The sequence below is a fragment of the Hyperolius riggenbachi genome, chromosome 1 (assembly GCF_040937935.1).
Source record: "Hyperolius riggenbachi isolate aHypRig1 chromosome 1, aHypRig1.pri, whole genome shotgun sequence".
NCBI classification, from domain to species: Eukaryota; Metazoa; Chordata; class Amphibia; order Anura; family Hyperoliidae; genus Hyperolius; species Hyperolius riggenbachi.
The window spans coordinates 593,910,650-593,934,057 of NC_090646.1; the positions used below are offsets into that span (position 1 = coordinate 593,910,650).

At 44.2% G+C, this 23,408-nt stretch overlaps 1 protein-coding gene across 1 annotated transcript in view; it reads right to left on the reverse strand.

Moving 5' to 3' along the window:
* The window catches only part of LOC137541401 (granzyme A-like), a 62,866-nt gene that overhangs the window by 20,869 nt on the left and 18,589 nt on the right, over positions 1–23,408 (reverse strand). The window contains exon 2 of the mRNA XM_068262713.1: positions 23,082–23,223. Within this exon, the coding sequence (XP_068118814.1) occupies positions 23,082–23,223 (142 nt within the window). The remainder of the gene's footprint in view (positions 1–23,081; positions 23,224–23,408) is intronic.

Here is a 23,408-nt window from a genome sequence, read left to right on the forward strand (position 1 = left end):
AAAAACAGTACTTTCAGTGCCAGCTGGGATCAGTTGTGCCCATTCAAAAAACACAGTTTATTGATTTTTACTCTTGCTTACACGTAGAGGTTCACGTAGAGGCCGTGTTTGCGCAACAAAGAAAACCCACTCAACACCGCCCGTCTTGTACGGTCAAAAAACAACCCTCAATAACCCACAAGAACGGGACCAGGTACTTAATTGGTTGACCTGTCAAGCGTCCAGCAGTGGCTTAAGCACCAGCCCATCCTTGTCAGCCACGATGTCTTATGCTAGTTACAAGGAGCCAGTGGCCAAAAATGTGACACAACCGTCAGCTACACCATGCACACAACGGCCACAACAATTCTTCCACGACACAATGGGATATTCGCAGGAACTATTCTCCGCCCCTTCCCTAGATGTGAAACCTTGCATCTGTGAAAGGTCAGTGGAAGTGGAACAGCCACAAATGTTGTGCCCGGATTCACAGCCAGCAGTGGATGCTGAAAATGTACCAATTACTGAAAGGCAAAGCGAGGACTAAGACACCCAAATCTCACAATGTGCGCAGGAATTTGAATTGCAGGAGGTCTGCCAAGATGAGGAAGAGATGGGATTGAATTGTGGTGCAGAGGTTGTTCTGAGGAGTTCTACTCCAGAGCACACACATGAGATGGAAGAGGAGGTTACGGACGATGAGGTCACAGACCCAACATGGGAAGCAGGCCATCGCCGTCGGGAATCTTGGGATAGCACTACAGATGAGTCATCTGAAGAACCCAGTGCTGCAATTGTTTCCGTTGTGCCACAAAGTATTTAGGGAATATCGACCACAACAAGCGCACAAGTGAGACGCAAAAAAACAGTCATGCGCCAAACTCCCCAGCAAAGCAGTAGGTCTTCCAAAGTATGGTCTTTTTTTGAAGACAGCAGGGAGGATGTAACCAAGGTGGTTTGCAAGGTTTGCAGGACCACACTGAGCAGGGGAAAAATGTCAACAACCTCACCACCACCAGTCCAGCATGCGCTGGCACATGGAAGCCAAACATTGCAATGTGTGGGCAGACACACAAGGCCAGGGTACCGGCTCGCTTCCAGCCCCCAGCAACACTGCCTCCGTTTTGGACACCCGACCCTCCTCAGCAGCCCAGCCATTACTTGTTGGCCAACCATCAATACCCGATGTCAGTCGCAGCAGTAGTGCTTTTGACTGTTCCCAGTCAAGGACGACAACAACCAACTGCCCTTCAGTGTGCGAGCCTACTGTTCAGTTGTCTGTCCCAGAGATGTTGGAGCGCAGGGGAAAATTGCCAGCAAACGACCCCCAAGCCATAGCACTAACAGCCAGCATTGCCAAATTCATGGCCTGCGAAATGCTGCCATATAGAGTGGTGGAGACAGAGAGCTTCAAATCCATGATGTCGATGGCCATACCATGTTACGTGGTTCCCAGCCGCCACTACTTTTGCGCGCTGTGCCGTGCAAGCATTACAGGAGCACGTGGTCGCAAACATCACCCGAAGCCTTAAAAATGCAGTTGCCTGCAAGGTTCACCTCACCATTGACACGTGGACGAGTGCGTTTGGCCAGGGTCGGCACATCTCCCTTACGGCCTACTAGGTGAACCTTGTGGAGCCTGGGAGCGAGTCCTCCTCACCCGCTATGGCGCGGGTTTTGCCAACACTGCAAATAGCCGGACCTGCGTCCCTACTAGTTGCTGAAAGCACCTACCTCTCTGGCTCCTTCTCCTCCACTGCCTCTCCAAACACTACCTCATCTGGCAGCGCTAACTCAGTTATAGGTGCGTGGAAGCGGTGCAGCACAGCTGTTGCCATGTGTCAGCAGGCCTTATTAAAGCTGATCTGCCTTGGAGATAAGCAGCACACAGGCGCTGAAATTTGGAGGGAATACAGGAACAGACCCAGTTGTGGCTGGCACCACTGGACCTAGAACCAGGCCTGGTTGTGTGTGATAATGGGAGCAATCTCATTAGCGCGTTACAGTTGGCAAACCTGAGACACATCCCTTGCCTGGCCCACATTATGAACCTAGTGTTTCAGCAGTTCCTGAGGACATACCCAGACGTGGTGCGTCTTCTGCAGAAGGTGCGACGAGTGGCAAAGCATTTTCGCAAATCCAGTACCGCTTCAGCCGCACTCACCAAGTTGCAGCAGCAATTTAGTCTACCCAACCATCGATTGGTGTGTGATGTCCCCATGCGCTGGAATTCGACGCTGCACACGTTAGCGTTAGCACGCCTTTGCGAGCAGAAGAGTGCAGTAGTCCTGTACCAGATGGAGCAGTACCGAGGCTTATCCAGTCAGCTGCCAAACTTCTGTGTTTCAGAATGGGCCTCCATGTTGGACCTCTGTGAAGTCCTCCAAAATTTTGAGCAATCCACGTTGCTTGTGAGCGGTGATAACTCATTAGTCAGCATTACAATACCACTGCTGTGTTTACTGAACAAATCAATGTTGAAGATCAAGGAAGACGCAATCAGGATGGAAGATGAGGAATTGAGAGAGGACACCGCACAGCGTGATATCCACATGAGGCAATCTGCCTTGTATGATGAAGAGGACGAGGAACAGCTGGAGTTGGAGCAGGACATGGTTGCCTCCACTGCCGAGGGACATGGCCGTGCACTTTTCACTTCCACAATTCAGCGGGAATGGGCAGAAGAAGACGAGAAAGAAGGTGGGCATGATGGTGCATCACCAGCAAGCACACAACATGATGATGACGAGCAACTTGTTGGGACTCTGGCACACATGGCTCAGTTCATGTTAGGCTGCATTGAACGCAACCCGCGCATTGTCCGAATTCTAGCGGACGTGGATTACTGGGTTTATACCCTTCTAGATCCACGTAACAAAGAAAATTTTCCAATATTGATTGAAGAAAGTGTCAGACAGGTAAAAACGCAAGAATACCAGAAGGCCCTTGTGGAGAAATTGGTGAGGAGATTTGCCTCCTCTTCCAGTCCAACAGACTGACTTACGCTAACCCAGGACTAGGAGGGGAGCAAAGAACAACACAAGCTGCAGCTAGTGCCCACAAGGGAATGGTATCGGCAGTGTCGCAGGTGTGGCAACGTTTTCTGACACCCAGGTAGCAGCCCACACAACAGCATCCGTGCAGTTCCACCTCCAACACCGCTCGCCTGCAGAGGATGGTCAAGGACTACATGTCAGATGGCATAGCCGTGTTCAACGATCCATCAGTCCCCTTTAATTATTGGGTCTCTAAGCTAGACACCTGGCACGAACTGGCACTGTACGCAATAGAGGTGCTGGTTTGCCCTGCCGCCAGCGTTATGTCCAAACGTTGTTTCAGTGCTGCCGGAGGCATCGTTACAGATAGGCGTATCCGCCTCTCCACAGCAAATGCAGACCGTCTGACACAAATAAAAATGAATCAATCGTGGATTGGAAGCGACTTCGCAGCACCCCCCCCCCCCCCCCCGACCAAGCACCATAAACATCCGTGCTGGGTTAGCATTGCCGGTCCCATTGCTAGGACTGCTTTTCAGAGATATCTCATTTCTAATTATTATATGTATCAATGCATGGCGACAAAATGTATCGCTTTAAAGAGAATCTGTACTCTGAAATTCTTACAATAAAAAGCATACCATTCTATTCATTATGTGCTCCTGGTCCCCTCTGTGCTGTTTCTGCCATTCTCTGCTGCAAACCTGGCTTGTAATTGCCAGTTTTAGGCAGTGTTTACAAACAAACTAACCAGCTTCTAATAGGCTCAGCTAAGCAGAGTGTGTTAGTCACACAGAGCCTGCAGGGGGTGTGTACAGCTTCTAGCTAATCACAAGCAGCCCTGCACATTCCAGTCTGACTGCCTCAGCCTGACTGTGCCGACTATAGAGAGAAGATTAGATCATATAACAGAGATAACACAGCTACTGTGCAATTAGGAAAAGCTGCAGTAAGCCAGACCACATTAGAAAAGGCATAGGAACTTATAGCATAGAAGAAATAAAGATAAACAATTTGTTACAGAGTCTCTTTAAGCATGCATTTTGTCCTCATGCAAGGCCTGGGTTGTGTCACAAAGCGTGGCCTTCTTCTCCTGTACCTCCTCTTCCATACTGTGTGCTGGGTTAGCGTTGCCGGTCCCATTGCTAGGACTGTTTTTCAGGAATATCTCATTTCTATTATATTTATCAATGCATGGCGATAAACTGCATTGGCATTAAGTGTGCAATTTTCCCCCATATACATATGCCGTTTTTTGGGGAGTTTTATTTGTTTTACTGGCAGTCAAGTATAATTGGTGCTCTGCTCTGCAAACATGAGTCCCTCCTTTTATTCTGAGCCTAACATCTATGTGTAAATGCCCCCCTCCCCACTATTTCCAACCCATTTTGCAGAAGTTTCCCTCATTTTTCAAGGTTTTTAAGGCCTGCAAAGCAGGCATGCTCGGGTCCCCATTGACTTCCATTAGGCTCGGTGTTCGGCAGAATATCCCGAAAAATCTGGACCATGTTCGCCCGAGCCGACCCGAGTCCGAATATCTGGTTGTTCGATCAACACTACAAAAGACCCTGTCATTTTTCAAAAATTCAAAGGAAAGATTATTTTATTTTTTTTGCTATCAAAAATGTTCTTTTTCAGAGTTTAAATTTTTTTTCCTTTTGCATTAAAATCAATTTTCTTTTGCTATTAACTGCTGAATTCAGCATGTAATTACGCAAAATTACATGAAATTACGCAAAATTACATGACATTACTCAAAATTACAAATAGATTATGTGAAATAAATTGGTGAAATAAATTGAATTTCTAAATCGTTATTACACGTGGTCATAATTGAGATATTTTACGTGAAATTATGCGTGATTGTAATTATCAGATTACGATCATTATCACTACCTGTCCCACAAATATCCTTATAACTTCAAAGTTCAAGAAGGATTTAGTATACCAACTTTGCATTCCTGGGTTTTTACCCATTAAGATTTCTGTCAATTTTAGTTTTCATTTGTGAGACCTAATAGGGTCACACGCGCACCTAAATTTTAATGTGTATGCTTTTTAACATAAATTTTACCTCCTCCTTTTCAATAGTTATAGGCAAATTGGTCGGTCTATAGGAGTTTACTGGAGATCAGTTATTCTTAGAGTCAGGGGCGTAGCTAGAAATGACTGGGCCCCATAGCAATTTTTTTCAAGCCCCCCTCCCCCACACACAGTAAACATAGCTCCCAACTGACCCTCTTTTGGAGGGACAGTCCCTTTTTGGGAGTCCTGTCCCTCTTTCCTCCTCATTTGCCCTTCTTTCAGGACTTTGTCCCTCTTTCTATGTAAATATATATATTTATCTACTGAAAAATGTGTTTAAATTGACTCTAAACTTTATTCCCATCCTTTATATTGATGTATTACCAGTGATCGAGTCCTGCGTGAACGCAGGTGAACGACGTTCACTTACTTTTTCTACAGGGTGAACGTCGTCCACCCTAGCAGGACACATGCCGTCAGGGCCGATTTCGCATCAGGCTCAGTAGGAACCAGTGGCGTGATGTCCCTATATTAGTGCAGCACTCGAGTGTCAGCAAGAGAGAGGTTTGTCAGATTCCTCCCCCCTCACCGCAGCCTTCCCTCAGCTACTTCCTGGTGCCAGGCTCAGCCAATGCGGCTTCTATGCTGCTCTTCTTGCCTCATGGACCCGCCCCCTGTGTATTACTAATTTTAAAATGTTAATATGAAGGAAAATGAACCAAACTAACTATGTAACTATATCTCTTGACCCTGACCTCACCTTCCAATCACGTGCCCTAAACTCACCAAATAGTTTGCGCATTTGCCCCCTCAGCAATTTTATAGGGGAAAGAAAAAGAAAGCCCAATGCAACAGCACCACTCAAGAATAAGCAAAAATGTATTGGTACATGATTACAACATTTATATAGGACATTAATTGAATATTCAAATGAATAAAAACACTAAAAACAGACCACATATTCCCATACTGAACAGCTGCAAACAATCCTGCCAAATAAATGACCTATACACTGAAATAGTACATATATATGTATGTGTGTCTTCCTCAATAGTGTGTATATGAACCACTACAAAACATATGTGTATAGATCAGGTCTTGAGTAAAAATATTAGATGAATAAATATACCTTGGTGGGCATCAATAAGACCTTTGTTTGGACTTTTCTTTGATGCATGGACCCTTTACAGACTTCCCTGGAATCAGGAGGGACCCTGGTTGATATTGTTCTTTATACAATGTTGCCCTCTTCTAAAATAGAGTCTTGAAACTTTGGACTTTTTGATGTTGTCTATTTTGGACATGGACCCTTTAAGGATGGAATATATATGGACTGTCCCTTTTTCTGAACTATGGCCCCTTAATCCATTTAATATTCACAATCTTTTGTTCTGCTATTATGCTACTTTGCTTTTTTGGATGCTCTTTTGCGTACTGTTTGGTCCTTTTTAGAATTTGATACTAATATGTAGATACATGATTTTTGGAGGCAGGATGTTGTTGTTTCTGTGCCTAAAATTGTACTCTAATCATTATTATTATTATAGCATGTACATTATATTGTATGTATTCATATGCTTATATGTATTGCAGGTGGGTGACGGTATATAGATAGGGGCTCACTGTGTCTCTCTCTCCTCTCACCTCATCTTATTGTATCTGCGTGCGCTTTTTCTGTGCACTACCATTACTCACCTATTGGCTTTCCCTCATGCGTTCCAGCGTGGTACTCACTTCCTGGCCTCCTGGTTCTACCGCTTCCGCCTCCGTGACGTCACTTCCGCCTGGCGCACGACGGCTCCTGGGTTTCTGCCCGCCCTCCTTCCGCATTTAAACGCCGATCTGGCGTTGCACACCTCACAGGTCCTCTCCTCCTTTCAAAGCGGGGTAACGCCCGCGGAGCTGCTGGGAATGTTCTGAGGGGACCCCTTTTCCCATCTTCAGCCGCACTGCCTGGTCTATTTCCGTTACTCCTTGGGCTAAGTATCTTCCTTGCGCTATTCCTCTCATGCACTTTAGATATAGGCTGCTCCGAGACATATACATTGTTTATTTATTTATTTGCAGCCGTTGTTTGTCAATTTCACTTGTGTTTGCATTGCACTTTACAGCATATGGTCTAATGTTTTTTGTATGCATCTTTACACTGTTCACTTTTTGCACTTTACTGAACCCGGGTTCAACCATTGTTGGGCTCTTATTGATGCCCACCAAGGTATATTTATTCATCTAATATTTTTACTCAAGACCTGATCTATACACATATGTTTTGTAGTGGTTCATATACACACTATTGAGGAAGACACACATACATATATATGTACTATTTCAGTGTATAGGTCATTTATTTGGCAGGATTGTTTGCAGCTGTTCAGTATGGGAATATGTGGTCTGTTTTTAGTGTTTTTATTCATTTGAATATTCAATTAATGTCCTATATAAATGTTGTAATCATGTACCAATAAATTTTTGCTTATTCTTGAGTGGTGCTGTTGCATTGGGCTTTCTTTTTCTTTCCCCTATAAAATTGCTGTTTTGGGCCCTAGCACACTCATTTATAATATATATTGCCCAGTGTTGCGGACATTATCTTTCTTGTTTGTTCACTAAGGGTGAGAACCTTTTATCACCCTCTCAGTCCAGCACCTGGCAATATTTAATTGTATGGTGATTTAATATACAATTTACTATACTATTTCTATCCTCATTGGACATTTTTTGAAATTCAACATGGAGGGTTTTATTGATGCAATGGAAAACAGTTGGAATAGGAAGTTTGAGACAGTTTTTTCTGGAGGCAATCCTGGTGGGGGAGGCGGTGCTCCTGATGAGGCCAGACAGATATGCAGAACATATAAAGAGGCAAATAAAACCTACCTTAGATTATGGTGGAATGTGCATAGTCTCAAACAATACAAAGAGGAGGGGATATATCCCAGGGGTTTAAGAGTTCAAATTTTTCCCGCTTGGGAGGTAAAAGACAATTACAAAAACACCTGGGAGGAGGGCCTAGCTAAATGTTCAGTCATAATCATTGACATGCTTATTGAACATGATGAACAATTACTTATAAAGAAAAAAATGGAGCTCAAAGATATTGAGAACTCCATTAATGGCCTTGATAAGAGCACCGTTGTCCAGCCATTTTTGAAACAGCTTAAGGTAGACATGGATAACTTTGAGAAGTTTATTATTGATGGTAAAAAGAAAAAATTAATAAGGGACAGACAGGATTATGATAGTGGAGCAGCCTATAGGTGGAGGCATAGAGGCAATGGGAGAAAACGCAGGAGATATCCTAAACCTAATAAGCCCAATAGACCCGATGGGGCAGCACCACCTCCCTCTCACCCTAATAATGGACATAATCCTAGGGTGCCTTTACCCAGTGATACTGCTTCGTCATGTGATTTTTTATCAGACAGCGATGGGGATGCAGAAAGCGTACAAGGAGGGGGGGCAGGAGACACAAGAATAAATCATCTAAGAGACCCCCAAACCCCACGGGTGAAGAGATTGAGGGAACAGCAACACATGGATTAAAAGTAATCAATCTGACTAACCATGCTTTGACAGAGACTGAATCTAGGGTCTTGGGTAGAGGGCTCACTTTTTCACCAACAAAAAGTCTGGACAAGTTTGAAGTATTGAAGGATGTTTACCTCTTTTGCAGAAAGCTTGCATTTAAGAAATATTTTGAGGGAGGTATGGAGGTTCCTCCCCCCCAAATGGAGTCTTTGGACCGGCAGGTCTTTGAGGATTTGATGGGGTTGTTACAGGAAAATCAACAAGAGACTTTGGTGAGTAGCCGCCCCTATCAATTTAGACCCAAATCGAAGTATGTGATACCTTTTAGCTCATGTCCAGCTGTAAAATTTTTCTTTGAAACTACCTGGAAGGAAATTGAACGCCTACCCATCATCCGTAATCAAGGGCAAAATTTAAGTATAGAGGAACAGAAGGCTATTAAAGAATTATCAGATAATGCCTCATTTTTAATTAAGGAGGCGGATAAGGGAGGCAATATTGTCCTATGGCCTAAGGAGATGTATCTGCAGGAAGCTTATAAACTTTTGAGAAATGCTAATAATTATGTTCAACTTCCAGGAAATCCAACAGATTACTACAAGGCGCTTTTGGAGGACGTTTTAATCCTGGCTAGGAATGCAGGTACCATTACTAAGAAGGAATATGAATTTTTATCTGTTAAACATCCTGTAATACCATCTTTCTACTTGTTACCTAAGATCCATAAGAATGCTACCTGTCCACCTGGTAGACCGATTGTAGCTGGGATTGGAAGTCTTACTGCCCCCTCCTGTGAGTTTATTGATTTCTTTCTGCAGAAACATGTGACTAGTTTGGACTCCTATCTGAGAGACAGCTCTGATCTCCTTAAAACGTTGGAGGGACTGACGGTAACTCCAGGTACCTATCTGGTGTCTTTTGACGTTGAATCTCTATATACTAACATTTCACATCTCTGGGCTATAAGAACTATGTCATATTTCCTTGATATGGAGAGCAATCAACAAGGAGACTTGAAGCAACTGTTGTTACATCTGACTGACTTTGTTCTTGCACATAATTATTTTCTATTTAATGGGCAATTTTTTAAACAGATCTGTGGTGTAGCTATGGGCGCAAAATGCGCCCCGTCCATAGCAAATTTGTTTTTGGGTTACTGGGAGCGGGAGGTGGTTTTTAGTGCCATCATGGAGGATTTCCAGCCCTACATCCTAGGCTGGTACAGATTTATAGACGACATATTCATGTTATGGGGAGGATCTAAGGAGGACTGTGATAGATTCTTAGCTGTCTTAAACAATAACACTATGAACATCCATTTGACAAGTCATATTTCATCTACAGATATTGAATTCCTCGACATTAAGATTAAAATCGATACGGATGGACGTCTAAGTACTGATCTATTCCGGAAGCCAACCTCAGTGAACTCCCTGTTACACTATCAAAGTGCGCACACCAAACCCCTACGCAATAATATTCCCACTGGCCAGTTTTTACGACTACGTCGGATTTGCTCTAATGATGATGATTTTCTTGTGCAGGCACGGGGATTGTCCACTCGCTTCAAAGAAAGGGGTTACCCTAAGCGGGTCATCTCACAAGCATATCAAAGAGCAAAAACTGCTGATAGACTGGAACTTCTACACCAAGCTTCTAGACCTCCCAAACAACTGGTAAGATTCAGTACTGTTTATAACAACCAATGGAAACAGTTGTATGGCATTTTAAATAAATCATGGCCTGCTCTTCTCTCGGATCCGGTACTTGCTAAATGTATTACGCCAAATGCCTCTATTACAGCAAAGAAATGTCCAAATCTTAAAGATAAATTGTGTTCAAGCTACTTTTCTGGAGAAAGAAAGAAATGCAGAGGTCCGTTGAGAGGCAGCTATCCGTGTGGAGACTGTAATATATGTAGTTACATGCGACCAAAACAAGACATCTGTAATGCAAGTGGTACCAAATGCTACAATATATTGGGCTATATTAATTGTAGAAGTAAGGGAGTTATTTATACTTTAATCTGTCCATGTGGGAAAATTTATGTTGGACAAACTAAAAACATGCTTAAAACAAGGGTCCAGCAACATCTATCTAAGATCAGACTGGCCAAAAGAGATCAAGAAAATAATCAACCGTTAACGTCAGTGGCCTCCCATTTTCTAGTTGAACATGGGGGTTCCCCAGGAGGATTACGAGTGTGTGGTGTTGAGCAAGTCAAACTAGGTCTGAGAGGAGGGGATATAGTAGGGTCCCTTTTGAGGCGAGAAGCCAGATGGATATACCAGTTGGACAGTATGGTGCCTTCTGGCATCAATGAGGAAATAGATTGGACGGGCTTTCTGGGGTAATTTTTTCAGAGGGGGCCCTTTTGTGATACATGATATGACCTTCTCTCTAACCATTGTTTTTTTTTTTTTTTTGTTCTCATTATTGAGCGTGCGCAATATACATAGAAATGGGGGGTGGTTAAGCCCATCTCCCTTATGCCAGCCACAATGTGTGATTGTAGGGTTCTACTTTGGTCAATTATATATCACCTGTACTAACATATTATGTCTTTATGTGCAGACTGTTCATCTTTGTCATATATTCGTTGTGACTCCTTTTTATTATGGACCTTTGTTTGGACTTTTCTTTGATGCATGGACCCTTTACAGACTTCCCTGGAATCAGGAGGGACCCTGGTTGATATTGTTCTTTATACAATGTTGCCCTCTTCTAAAATAGAGTCTTGAAACTTTGGACTTTTTGATGTTGTCTATTTTGGACATGGATCCTTTAAGGATGGAATATATATGGACTGTCCCTTTTTCTGAACTATGGCCCCTTAATCCATTTAATATTCACAATCTTTTGTTCTGCTATTATGCTACTTTGCTTTTTTGGATGCCCTTTTGCGTACTGTTTGGTCCTTTTTAGAATTTGATACTAATATGTAGATACATGATTTTTGGAGGCAGGATGTTGTTGTTTCTGTGCCTAAAATTGTACTCTAATCATTATTATTATTATAGCATGTACATTATATTGTATGTATTCATATGCTTATATGTATTGCAGGTGGGTGACGGTATATAGATAGGGGCTCACTGTGTCTCTCTCTCCTCTCACCTCATCTTATTGTATCTGCGTGCGCTTTTTCTGTGCACTACCATTACTCACCTATTGGCTTTCCCTCATGCGTTCCAGCGTGGTACTCACTTCCTGGCCTCCTGGTTCTACCGCTTCCGCCTCCGTGACGTCACTTCCGCCTGGCGCACGACGGCTCCTGGGTTTCTGCCCGCCCTCCTTCCGCATTTAAACGCCGATCTGGCGTTGCACACCTCACAGGTCCTCTCCTCCTTTCAAAGCGGGGTAACGCCCGCGGAGCTGCTGGGAATGTTCTGAGGGGACCCCTTTTCCCATCTTCAGCCGCACTGCCTGGTCTATTTCCGTTACTCCTTGGGCTAAGTATCTTCCTTGCGCTATTCCTCTCATGCACTTTAGATATAGGCTGCTCCGAGACATATACATTGTTTATTTATTTATTTGCAGCCGTTGTTTGTCAATTTCACTTGTGTTTGCATTGCACTTTACAGCATATGGTCTAATGTTTTTTGTATGCATCTTTACACTGTTCACTTTTTGCACTTTACTGAACCCGGGTTCAACCATTGTTGGGCTCTTATTGATGCCCACCAAGGTATATTTATTCATCTAATATTTTTACTCAAGACCTGATCTATACACATATGTTTTGTAGTGGTTCATATACACACTATTGAGGAAGACACACATACATATATATGTACTATTTCAGTGTATAGGTCATTTATTTGGCAGGATTGTTTGCAGCTGTTCAGTATGGGAATATGTGGTCTGTTTTTAGTGTTTTTATTCATTTGAATATTCAATTAATGTCCTATATAAATGTTGTAATCATGTACCAATAAATTTTTGCTTATTCTTGAGTGGTGCTGTTGCATTGGGCTTTCTTTTTCTTTCCCCTATAAAATTGCTGTTTTGGGCCCTAGCACACTCATTTATAATATATATTGCCCAGTGTTGCGGACATTATCTTTCTCGCATTTGCCCCCTCAGACAAACACTTGGCGTGTTTGATTCGCCCTCTATACATTATAATGGAGCCAAAACTTGACCCCTCACCCCAGAGTCAGCAGACGCATGACAGTCAATCAGCTATTCCTCCCACCTTGACCAACCCCCAACTATCAGAAAGCCAGCACAGCAGCTGTTTTGCAGTCTGTGTTTGGCTTCTGTGCTAGGCATATCAGGGAGAGTGTACTGCCAATAGGGAAAGGGCTAAATATGCCTGTGTTCTGTGTCCCCATTGGAGTTTGTTTTGCTGCTACAATACCAATTCACCATCTACATAACCCCAGAGCCCTTCTGTTTTGATCTTGTGATATTGATGTTCAGTGTGTCCACACAGTGCACTTTAGCTGTTGCAGACAGGTGCAGTCAGTGCTTAGTGCTACATTAGTCCACCATTCTGAGGGTTGTTTTTCTTTTTCTTGCTATTGTTATATTGCAATCCTGTGTGTCCAGCACACATGTTAGCAGTTGGAAACAGGTCTGCTGGTACTAGCAGTGCACCGACCATAACCCAATAATCCTTCACCACCACTACTGGCATCTAGTATTCACTACTGCCCCTTGTATAAGGCCTAGTGCAGATTTAGTGATTTTTGGTCACTTAACTGTCATTGAACTACCTCTAGCTGACCGTAGGGGATAGAAAACTACGATCACCTGCACTCCCAGTGAACTTGCGCACAAGCATGGTGGCCACTACATACCACTACAAAAGACTGCCACCGAGAGAACTAACATTTATGTCCTGGAGGTGTCAACTAGTAAAAACATTGATTTACTCACCTGACGTTATCACTAAAGCTCTTTGCTGTTGTTTGTGGTGCATTTTGTCTGTCAGTGTGAACCAGACGTAACACACTACCTTATTGCCGTGTGCGCACACCAGATGTTTTAAAGCACTTAATTCCACAAATTTAGGAATGTATTGTGATTTCTGCTCTTTAGAGATTAAACCACAACTCTGCAACAACCACATAATTTTTAGTGGGACTTTTGCCATGGACCTCCCTCCAGCATGCCATCGTCCAGGTGTAAAGGTACATACACACATCAGACTATAGTTTTTGGAAAATGAAAGATCTCAGACCAATTTTACCCCGTTCCATGTAGTATGAGAGCCATACCTACACAGTCTATTCTATGGAGCTGAACTCCCCATCAGAAAAAATCTTTGCAAGATGCTGCACACACAGATGCTGTACAAACACAAAAAATCAGTATCTGCAAAAGATCTGTTCCTGCCAAAGATCCGTTCCTGCAAATTGCATTCATAGTCTATGATATCTGCAGATCATCATACACACCTTGTTTAACTGACATTCATCTGCAGATCAGACAATCGTCTACAGATCTGAAAATCCATCCTGGTATATCTGATCTGCAGATGAATGTCAGTTAAACAAGGTGTGTATGATGATCTGCAGATCTCATAAACTATGAATGCAATTTGCAGGACTGGATCTTTGGCAGGAACAGATCTTTTGCAGATACTGATCTTTTGTGTCTGTACATCATGTTTGTGTGCAGCATCTTGCAAAGATTTTATCTGATGAGGAGTTCAGCTCCATAGAATAGACTGTGTAGAAATGCTCTCATAGGCCTAGTGCACACCAGAGCGTTTCCGCAGCGGTTTGCGATCCGCCTGCGGGAGCGGATCCGCTAGGGTAATGTATTTCAATGGGCTGGTGCACACCAGAGCGGGAGGCGTTTTGCAGAAACGCATACTCCCGGGCTGCAGCAGATTTTAGATTGCGGATGCGTTTCTGCCTCAATGTTAAGTATAGGAAAAACGCAAACCGCTCTGAAAAACGGCACTTCAGAGCGGTTTGCCAGGCGGTTTTTGTTACAGTAGCTGTTCAGTAACAGCTTTACTGTAACAATACATGAAATCTACTATACCAAAACCGCTACACAAAACCGCAAAACGCTAGCTGAAACGCTGCAGAAAAAGAAGAAAAAGCGTTTCAAAATCTGCTAGCATTTTGCGGATCTGCTAGCGGTTTTTGGTGTGCACCAGGCCATACTACATGAAGGGTGAAATTTACAACACACCTGAGTTGTAACAATTCACGATTTATACCTTTTCAGAGGAAAAGTAGGGATAAAACGTAACTTTTAATTCATATTACTAAAATAGATCGAATACAAATACTACTAATAGTGAACAACGTGAAAACAATTGGGTTGGTAGGTATAAGGTTGTTAGTCGTTACGACAGACCTACCAATCTCCCATTGTAAATTTATTATAAACCCCACACCAAGAACCCTACATGTTTCGTTTCATTAAATTAAATTAATGAATAATTTAATGAAACGAAACATGTAGGGTTCTTGGTGTGGGGTTTATAATAAATTTACAATGGGAGATTGGTATCCCTACTTTTCCTCTGAAAAGGTACATAAAGGGTGGTAAGATAGGTCTGTGATCTTTCATTTTCCAAAGACTATAGTCTGATGTGTGTATGCACCTTTAGGCTCCTTGAAACAACTTTTCCATCACTTTTGTGGCCAGAAACAGTCCCTATAGGTTTTAAAAATCACCTGCACATTGAAGTCTATGGTGGTTCGCCAAATTCGCAAACTTTTACAGAAATTTGCGTTCGAAGTTCGCAAACCTAAAATTTAATTTTCGGGCCATCACTACCTGTGACCTTGAACTTGCCTACCCTGCTCTGCCAGCTACTAGGGGTGGTCGGAACACCTAAATTCTGCATTTGTTGGAATTCCGAGTTCCACCAGTAGTAAACAGCACCAAATTTCATGGTTAATAACAAAGCCCCCATAAAGCGTATGAGCGGATTCGCTGCCGGGAGACCTAGGCGCAGGTTACAGCCGGTATGGCTTATCCTGCTGCTGCACAAGTTTCCGGCGATGTTAATTACTATTCCCCCTCCAGGTCCACGTGGATGGTGGGGAATGATGTAATTCGGCTTCCAGCAATTGCTGGAGGCCGAATTACAGTGTTTTAAAAGTAACTTCAGCTCCATCTTCTGACGATGCCAAAGTTACTCACTGTGCGCCGATATAGCCATAATTGCTATTACGGTCTATGGTGGCGCCAGCTGTGCCCAAGTCTCCTGCACTGGATTGCCAGTGTTCGCCCATAAATGCTATTGTCACCAAATTTACCAGTAATGCTAGGGAGATTAGTAGGAATATGGTAAACAACATATGAAATGACCATGTCATTTCTGAGAAAATTTCTGTAGGAAAAATGATTTTTCAAACTGGGTAAAATGACATTTGCTGCAGTACACTGTACTGCTTACTGAGTTCCGAGTTCTATATGCACAAGGTATACATTTGATGAAAACAGGCAGCATGGAGTCCCCCCGGCCCCTCCTAAACCTTTTTAACCCCTTGGCATCCATGCAGGCTGGTATTGCCAGTTTTTCAAGCCCGGCAGCGTGAGGCTATGCAGCCTGAGCTATACCAACCTGCATGGTCCACCGTTTGGTGGAGCTCTGGAAGATAGTGGTGGCAAAGTGGCATTGGATCATTAATGAAAAGTATGTATTTATGGTTAATTTAGATCAATAAAGGACTTTTGGTGATTATGTATCTATTTCCTATTAATTACGATTACGCCAAATTACATGTACATTTTCGCAATTATGCATATATACGTAATTACAAATTCTTTATTCAATTTTGTATTATCATTCGTAATTATGTGTAATTTACACATAATTTTGTGCTGACTTTGGCGGTGAATTGCAAAAACCCCCATACATGCTATTGCTACCGACATTGCTACATATGTTAAAAGGGTTCTTTCGCGAATGAGGAAAAAAAAAAAAAAAGTGGTAGATGCATAAACTATTAAACATTTTTCTAAAATAGTGTAAAAAGTTTTTTAAAAATATGAATGGTTTCATCAATACAACTTTCAAAATCCGCTCTGCTGGCCTTGATTCCCTGGACTGTTTTGTTTCCTATGCAGGTTGCATAGTTCAGTCCAGGGAAAAGAGGCCTTTTTGTCAGTTTGCAAGGCTGACTGATTTGCGTCTTCTTATCTTGCAATCTGCTTGTCTGCTTCCTTTGAAGGTTTCCAGTATAAATGTCACTTCCTCCCAGAATTCCTTGCTCGTCATAGGTTTTGTTTGGTGAAGACCGACTTTAGAGCCTCAGCCTCTTCACCGGTGGAGCTCAGCTGTTAGGGCTATAACAGCCATTCCTGCTAGCAGTGGATTATACCACTGAAAACTACTTAGGCAGGAATTAAGGTTGTGAAAAGAAAGTACAAAAAAAACACCCCTTACAAATGGATTATCCTCCCAGTACATCATCCATCACTGTTTACATTACATGTTGTATTGATGAAACCATTCATTTAAAAAAAAAAACTTTTTACACTATTTTAGAAGGATGTTTAACCATCTTAGCGGTATGGACGAGCTCAGCTCGTCCATCACCGCCGATGGCTGCCGCTCAGGCCCTGCTGGGCCGATTTTGTTCAAATAAAGAGCAGCACACGCAGCCGGCACTTTGCCAGCCGCGTGTGCTGCCCGATCGCCGCCGCTCTGCGGCGATTCGCCGCGAGCAGCGGCGAAAGAGGGTCCCCCCAGCCGCCTGAGCCCAGCGTAGCCGGAACAAAAAGTTCCGGCCAGCGCTAAGGGCTGGATCGGAGGCGGCTGACGTCAGGACGTCGGCTGACGTCCATGACGTCACTCCGCTCGTCGCTATGGCGACGATCTAAACAAAACAAGGAAGGCCGCTCATTGCGGCCTTCCTTGTTTATTCTGGGCGCCGGAGGCGATCGGAAGAACGCCTCCGGAGCGCCCTCTAGTGGGCTTTCATGCAGCCAACTTTCAGTTGGCTGCATGAAATAGTTTTTTTTAAATTTAAAAAAAACCCTCCCGCAGCCACCCTGGCGATCTTAATAGAACGCCAGGGTGGTTAATAGTTCATGCATAAACCACTTTTTATTTTTTTTCTCATTTGTGAAATAACCCCTTTAAGGAGAATAGTGGGTACAAGTCAAATTAAAAAAAAAAAAAAGTCCTTGTAGTTACGCGTAAAATCAATGCGTAATTACGAATGATAACAACTAACTATGAAATTAATTATGCTATTCCCCCGAATTTTAACATTATGATTATGATGCATAATTGCGTATTACGATGTGTAATTACGCAAGGGCATAATTTCTGCTCATTACTACTTGGTATACCAGTAGTATGAGAGGTACAGCGTCCAGTTATTATAAAAATAATAATAATAATAAAGTTAATCCACAGTTACAGCCCAATCCTGAAGAATTTACTAAAAGCCCAAATGTTGTTTCTTGCCCTAATAATTTATTTTTTCCTCTGTAGAGCCACTTGCAAGTTGCAAAGTGGAGTGAAATCCAATTTTAGAAACGGAAGTGGGAGGGAGAGGGGCGTACAGAGGGTCGGGATACAGGGAGGGTGGGCACACGAGGGATGCAGAGGGTGGGAATGCGAGGGACGCACAGAGGGTGGGAATGCGGGGGGTGCACAGTGGTTGGGAAAGGTGGATGCACAAAAGGTGGGCACAGGGGGGATACGCAGAGGGTGATCATGGGGGTAACATACAGAAGGTGGGCACCACGATCAACAGAAATACAGAAGGTACTAGTAAAAAAAAAAAAGAGAGGAGGAGTAATTGCAAAAGGGCAGAGGCCATACAGAGTATATTACCTCCTCCCTCCATCATTGGTCCGGACTGGCAGCTGACTGGCTGTCCCAGGGCTTGATTCACAAAAGGGTGCTAACTTAGTTAGCACGCCTAAAAGCCCCTTAGCATGCCTAAAGCCCTTTAGGGTGCTCAAAGTTTAAAAGTGCTCGTAGCGCACAAAACGTTGCAACGGGTGCGATGGAAACGTCGTACCGGGGGCGCCTAAAACGTTGCACCAGGTGCGCCCGAAACCTCAAACAGTGCGATGTTTCGGGCGCACCCGGTGCAGTGTTTCGCACACAACTGGCATAGCTAAACTTTGCGCACGATCAATGAAAGCTTTAGGGGTGCCAACTGCTTAGCACCCAAGTTAGCACGCCCAAAGCTTTTAGGCGTGCTAACTGAGTTAGCACCCTTTTGTGAATCGAGCCCCCTGTGTGCACACTGCTGGTTCTGACTGACGGTGACGGTGTGTCCCTCTTCTTTCCTGTGTGCATGGCTGTTGAGTGCCTGAGTTTCTCTTCTACTTGTCTCTGCTCTTCCTCCTCCTCGGTTTGCGACTGGCTGTGCTCCGCATGCTTCACTCCTCTGAAGTCTCGAATGATCAGATTCCATGCCACAGCCGCCCATGTGTGATGGATAGCTGACCAGCAGTAACAAAGAATAGAATCAAAGAATAGAGAGGTGGTGCTTCAATGCTGCTACTCAGCAGCATGATAACAGAACAGCTGTGCAGATCGGCACTCTGCACAGAATTCATGTGGATGCTTTACAGATTTGTTGTTGCCAAGGAGCGACTTGAGTGCTCCCCTCCCTGGCAAGCCCAGAGTCCCCTTGCAGGAGCTGCTTCTGTTACATAAGGTGCCTGTAGGCACAAGCCTTATAACACTATTAGAAAGGTTATTATAGTCATTGTGAACACCTGCAGGTAATAGCTGAAATACTGCAACTGGTCACTTATAAATGCTGCCACTTCACATTTAATTGTATTAGAGGGGAGCTATATTAACCAAAGTAGTTATGAGGGGAGTGGCAGGAATAGGACATATGCAATCTCAGCTGGAGCAGGGGGAGCAGGGGCATATCCTGAAATCATGACCATAGCAAATGTTTGGTTGAGGGAGGCTACCCCAAAATATGATGTCTCCACTTCCCCACACACACAAGTTTAGTCAGCCAAAAATGCGCTCCCTCCAGGATTAGATAGCAATAGATGCCCTACAGTATTAGGTAATGAGCCTCCCCTAGTTTAGATAGCCAGAGGTAGCTCCCCAGTATGAAGTAGCCCCCAGAGATGGCTCAAACCTCCGATTTTAGGTTTACGAACCTATTACGCGAACTCTTCCGCAAAACTTGGTGTTCGAACTGTGAAAACTACAAACATTTATGTTGGCCACAAAAGTGATGGAAAAGATGTTTCAAGGGGTATAACACCTGAGTTTTTGCATGGGGGAGTGGGATACATGCCAAAAGTCCCGGGGAAAAATCTGAATTTGACGCACAGCAGCGTTTTAAGGGCAGAAATCACATTGCAATGCTAAATAGCAGGCATAAAGTGCTTTGAAACATCTTGCATGTGTATACATCAATCAGGTAGTGTACTAAGTCTACCGCTTCGCACTGATACACCAAACTCACTGTGTAACACACCGCACCCAGCTATTTGTGTAGTGACAGCCTTGCTGGACTTGTGCGCACCTTGCGAGACTGCAGGCCATGGCGGTTTTCAAGGCTGTGATAGCTCAATGATAGAACAACAGTGACTGACCAGCTGATCGAATTTGGTCTGTCCACAATGAAGCAACAACCTTATTATCTTAGGTGTGCCCCCTCCCCCCAAAGCACCCATATAGCCGGTGGTCATTGCTTCATTGTGATACGCAAGCCCCCTCACAGCTGCAAGGTAATGATCACAAAAGGGAATTGACACATGTACATGCCTTTTGTGTTGTTGTTGCAGCCGCAGTGCAGCCAGAAAAATTAGACAGGCATGAACATGCACCAGAAATATTATTATAGTGGCCGCTGCTAGCAGCGGCCTTAAAAATTCAGGAATCCACCTGGAGTCCTGGACCCTGTCGGGGGTGGCTGAGAAGGCAGTGAAGCGGCCTGCAGGCAGAGATGCTGTGTGGGGACAGACCTAGTCTTGGGGCAGGCAGTCACAAGGCGTACAGGCAGAGATGCTGTGTGTGGGGACTGACTTTCTTTGGACAGGCCTGACTGTGCTTTGCAGACCATGTGGTCAGATGGACCCTTGACCCAACACTGTGTGCCAGAGATGACACCACTTGCCTTGTTTCAACATCACGGTACAGTTTGGGTATCACCTTTTTTGAGAAATAATTGCGGCCTGGTATCTTCCACTGCGGTGTGTGGCTTTACTTTTGTGTGCTGCTTTTCCTCAGGTGGTCATCCCATTGCAATTTGTGTTTTGTCATCATGTGCCTTCGTAAGGAAGTTATCCCTACGCGGATCTTGGTCTTTCCAATTTTTGGTGGCAGAGAGTACAGAGGCATTGCTCTCGTCTGAGGCAGACACGCAAAAGAAATTCCACACCACTGAGCCCTGGGATGATGGCACTTTGGTGGTGGTGGCCGACTGAATGTTAAGTGGGGTGCCAGAATCAGAGCAGGAGGAGGAAGGTATGTCACGGTTCCGTGCGAAAGCTGAGGAAGATGAGGTGTCCTGTGTTAAATAGTCAACTACGTCCTGACAATCTTGGGAGTTGATCTGAACACTGTACTGCCGGGTGGCCTGTCTCTGCCTGTTTTGCCCATATTGGGGGGGGGGGGGGGTGAAGTGAAAAAGGTATGCACTGACTTGACTAGTACAATGTGCAGTCACACAGGTGCAGTGAACAGGTATGCAGTGACCAATATTACAAATGTGCTGCAGTCACACACACAGGTACCGTGAACAGGTGCAGTGACTGGTGGTATATAAAACTGTGTGCGCTCACGTAGGTAGGTGCACTGAACAGGTAGGTATGCACTAATTGGTATTACAAATCTGCAGCTGTCACAGACACACACAGGTATCATGAACAGGTCACAGGTACCGTGAACAGGTGCAGTGACTGGTGGTATATAACACTGCGTGCGCTTACGTAGGTAGGTGCACTGCATAGGTAGGTATGCAGTGATTGGTACTACAAATTTGCAGCTGTCACACACACAGGTAGTCACTGAATGTGCTGGGCCTGGCAGTGGCACAGTAGGAATTACCACCAAGGGGCCAAAGGCCAGCTGCGACTGACTGACAGGGCTGTACATGCAACAAGTGTCTGTGACACACACACACACACACACACACACACACACACACACACACACACACACACACACACACACACACACACACACACACACACACACAAAATAGATCACAAGAACAACATTAGCTCTCAAAACAGCTGTTTTGGGGTGCTTTTTAGCAATAAGTATCAGCAAGGAAAAAGCTAACAAGCCTAACAAGAGCCTAACTAAGCTTTCCCTATGTCTACAGCAGGTTCTTCTCCCTTCTCTAATTACTGCAGCCACACGAGTGAGTGAAAAGACTGACGCTGCCTGCCTTTTATAAGGGGGGGGGGGCTCCAGGAGGGAGTGTAGCTTAATTAGCTACACTGTGTCTGTTGACTGTGATGTAGAGGGTCAAAGTTGACCTTAACCTCCTTGCCGTTCTGATTCTTTCCAAATTTTAGGGTCTAAAAGAGGTGCAATTTTTTTTCACTCTTTCAGACCCTAAAACCTGAAAAAAAAATCATTCTGGCAGGGAGATGTGCAACAGAATAAAACATTTACCTTCCTGGGCTTCAGCACTGCAGTTTGCACTTTCACCACAAGATGGCGCTAATATACATATCAACTAACTTCTCTACATTTCTCTAATATAGAGAAGTTCATTTACATATTAGCCCCGCCCCCGATGACGTCACGCTGCCACCACCGCTCTGCTGCTCTGCTTGGCTGCCGGGTCCCCGGAAGAATAGCGGGGACATGGGGGATCCCGGCGGCCAGGGAAAGACCCCACACTGACGGTGAGAGAGGCTGAAGTCCCGCGCGCGGGACACCAAAACCTAAGGTAAAGCTCTGCAATGCCTACCCCGACCTGAGCTCGGGATCACCGCTAATAGCTTCTTTTTTCTACCCCGAGCTCAGGTCGGGAAAACCGGCAAGGAGGTTAATAATGTAGTATAGGGGGCGGGTCAAACTCGCATATAGTTCACGGTTCGACGCAAACATGAACCACTGAAGTTCGCGCGAATAAGTTAATGGTCGAACCGTTCGGGCCATCTCTACCAGCGAGATGGCACTGGAGTCATGGAGGATGGGAATTCCTAGAAAAAAGTACATTGCTGGTGGGTACTGGAAAGGTGAGCTACTTCTTTCCTCCATTTCATTCACTACTTTGCACCTCAGGGGATCTGAGTGACTTTGCTCTTCTGCTTTGTTCACTATTCTTCGCCTTAGGGTATCTTCGGTGGGCCTCATGGAGACCTCTTGATGCCATCAGTCACTGACACCATCATAGCAAGTTGCTATAGCTGTTAGGTATAGTGTGCTTTGGGAGCCCAATGTAAAACTTGCACTGGGGGCCACAACTTCTTAGCTACTCCACTGTGCCTTGGTGACCCTTTCCCATTAGTGGGGTGTTACACTGGCCATAATAATTATATCCCAACCATATTCCTTCTAACATAAAACCTGTGACTGGCACAGACTCAGCAGAAAAGGGCACTTACAAGTTAAATAACACTGTGTACTTTTATAATAAATTCAGTAGTAAAAACCTCAGCAATCCAAATACTCACATGCTACAATGAGCGGCAGTCAGCACCCAGCTCGAATCAATCAAGGTACCACCACATGTGTATCCTTGAGTATTTATAAAAGCCATGTATGGCCTTGAATGAGGTATGACCTCCTTTCCTCCGATGATTTCCACGCACACATCTGAAAATAATTTACATAGAAGGAGATATAAAAAGCCTGTAAAGTGGAACAATAAAAAGAAATATGAAAAAAGGAAAAAAGAAAGGAGCAGTTTGGCACTTGCATTCCACTAAAAAAGAAATATGTTACGTTAAAGTATAGCTGAGATGATTGGGAAACATTTTTTTATTACTTACCTGGGGCTT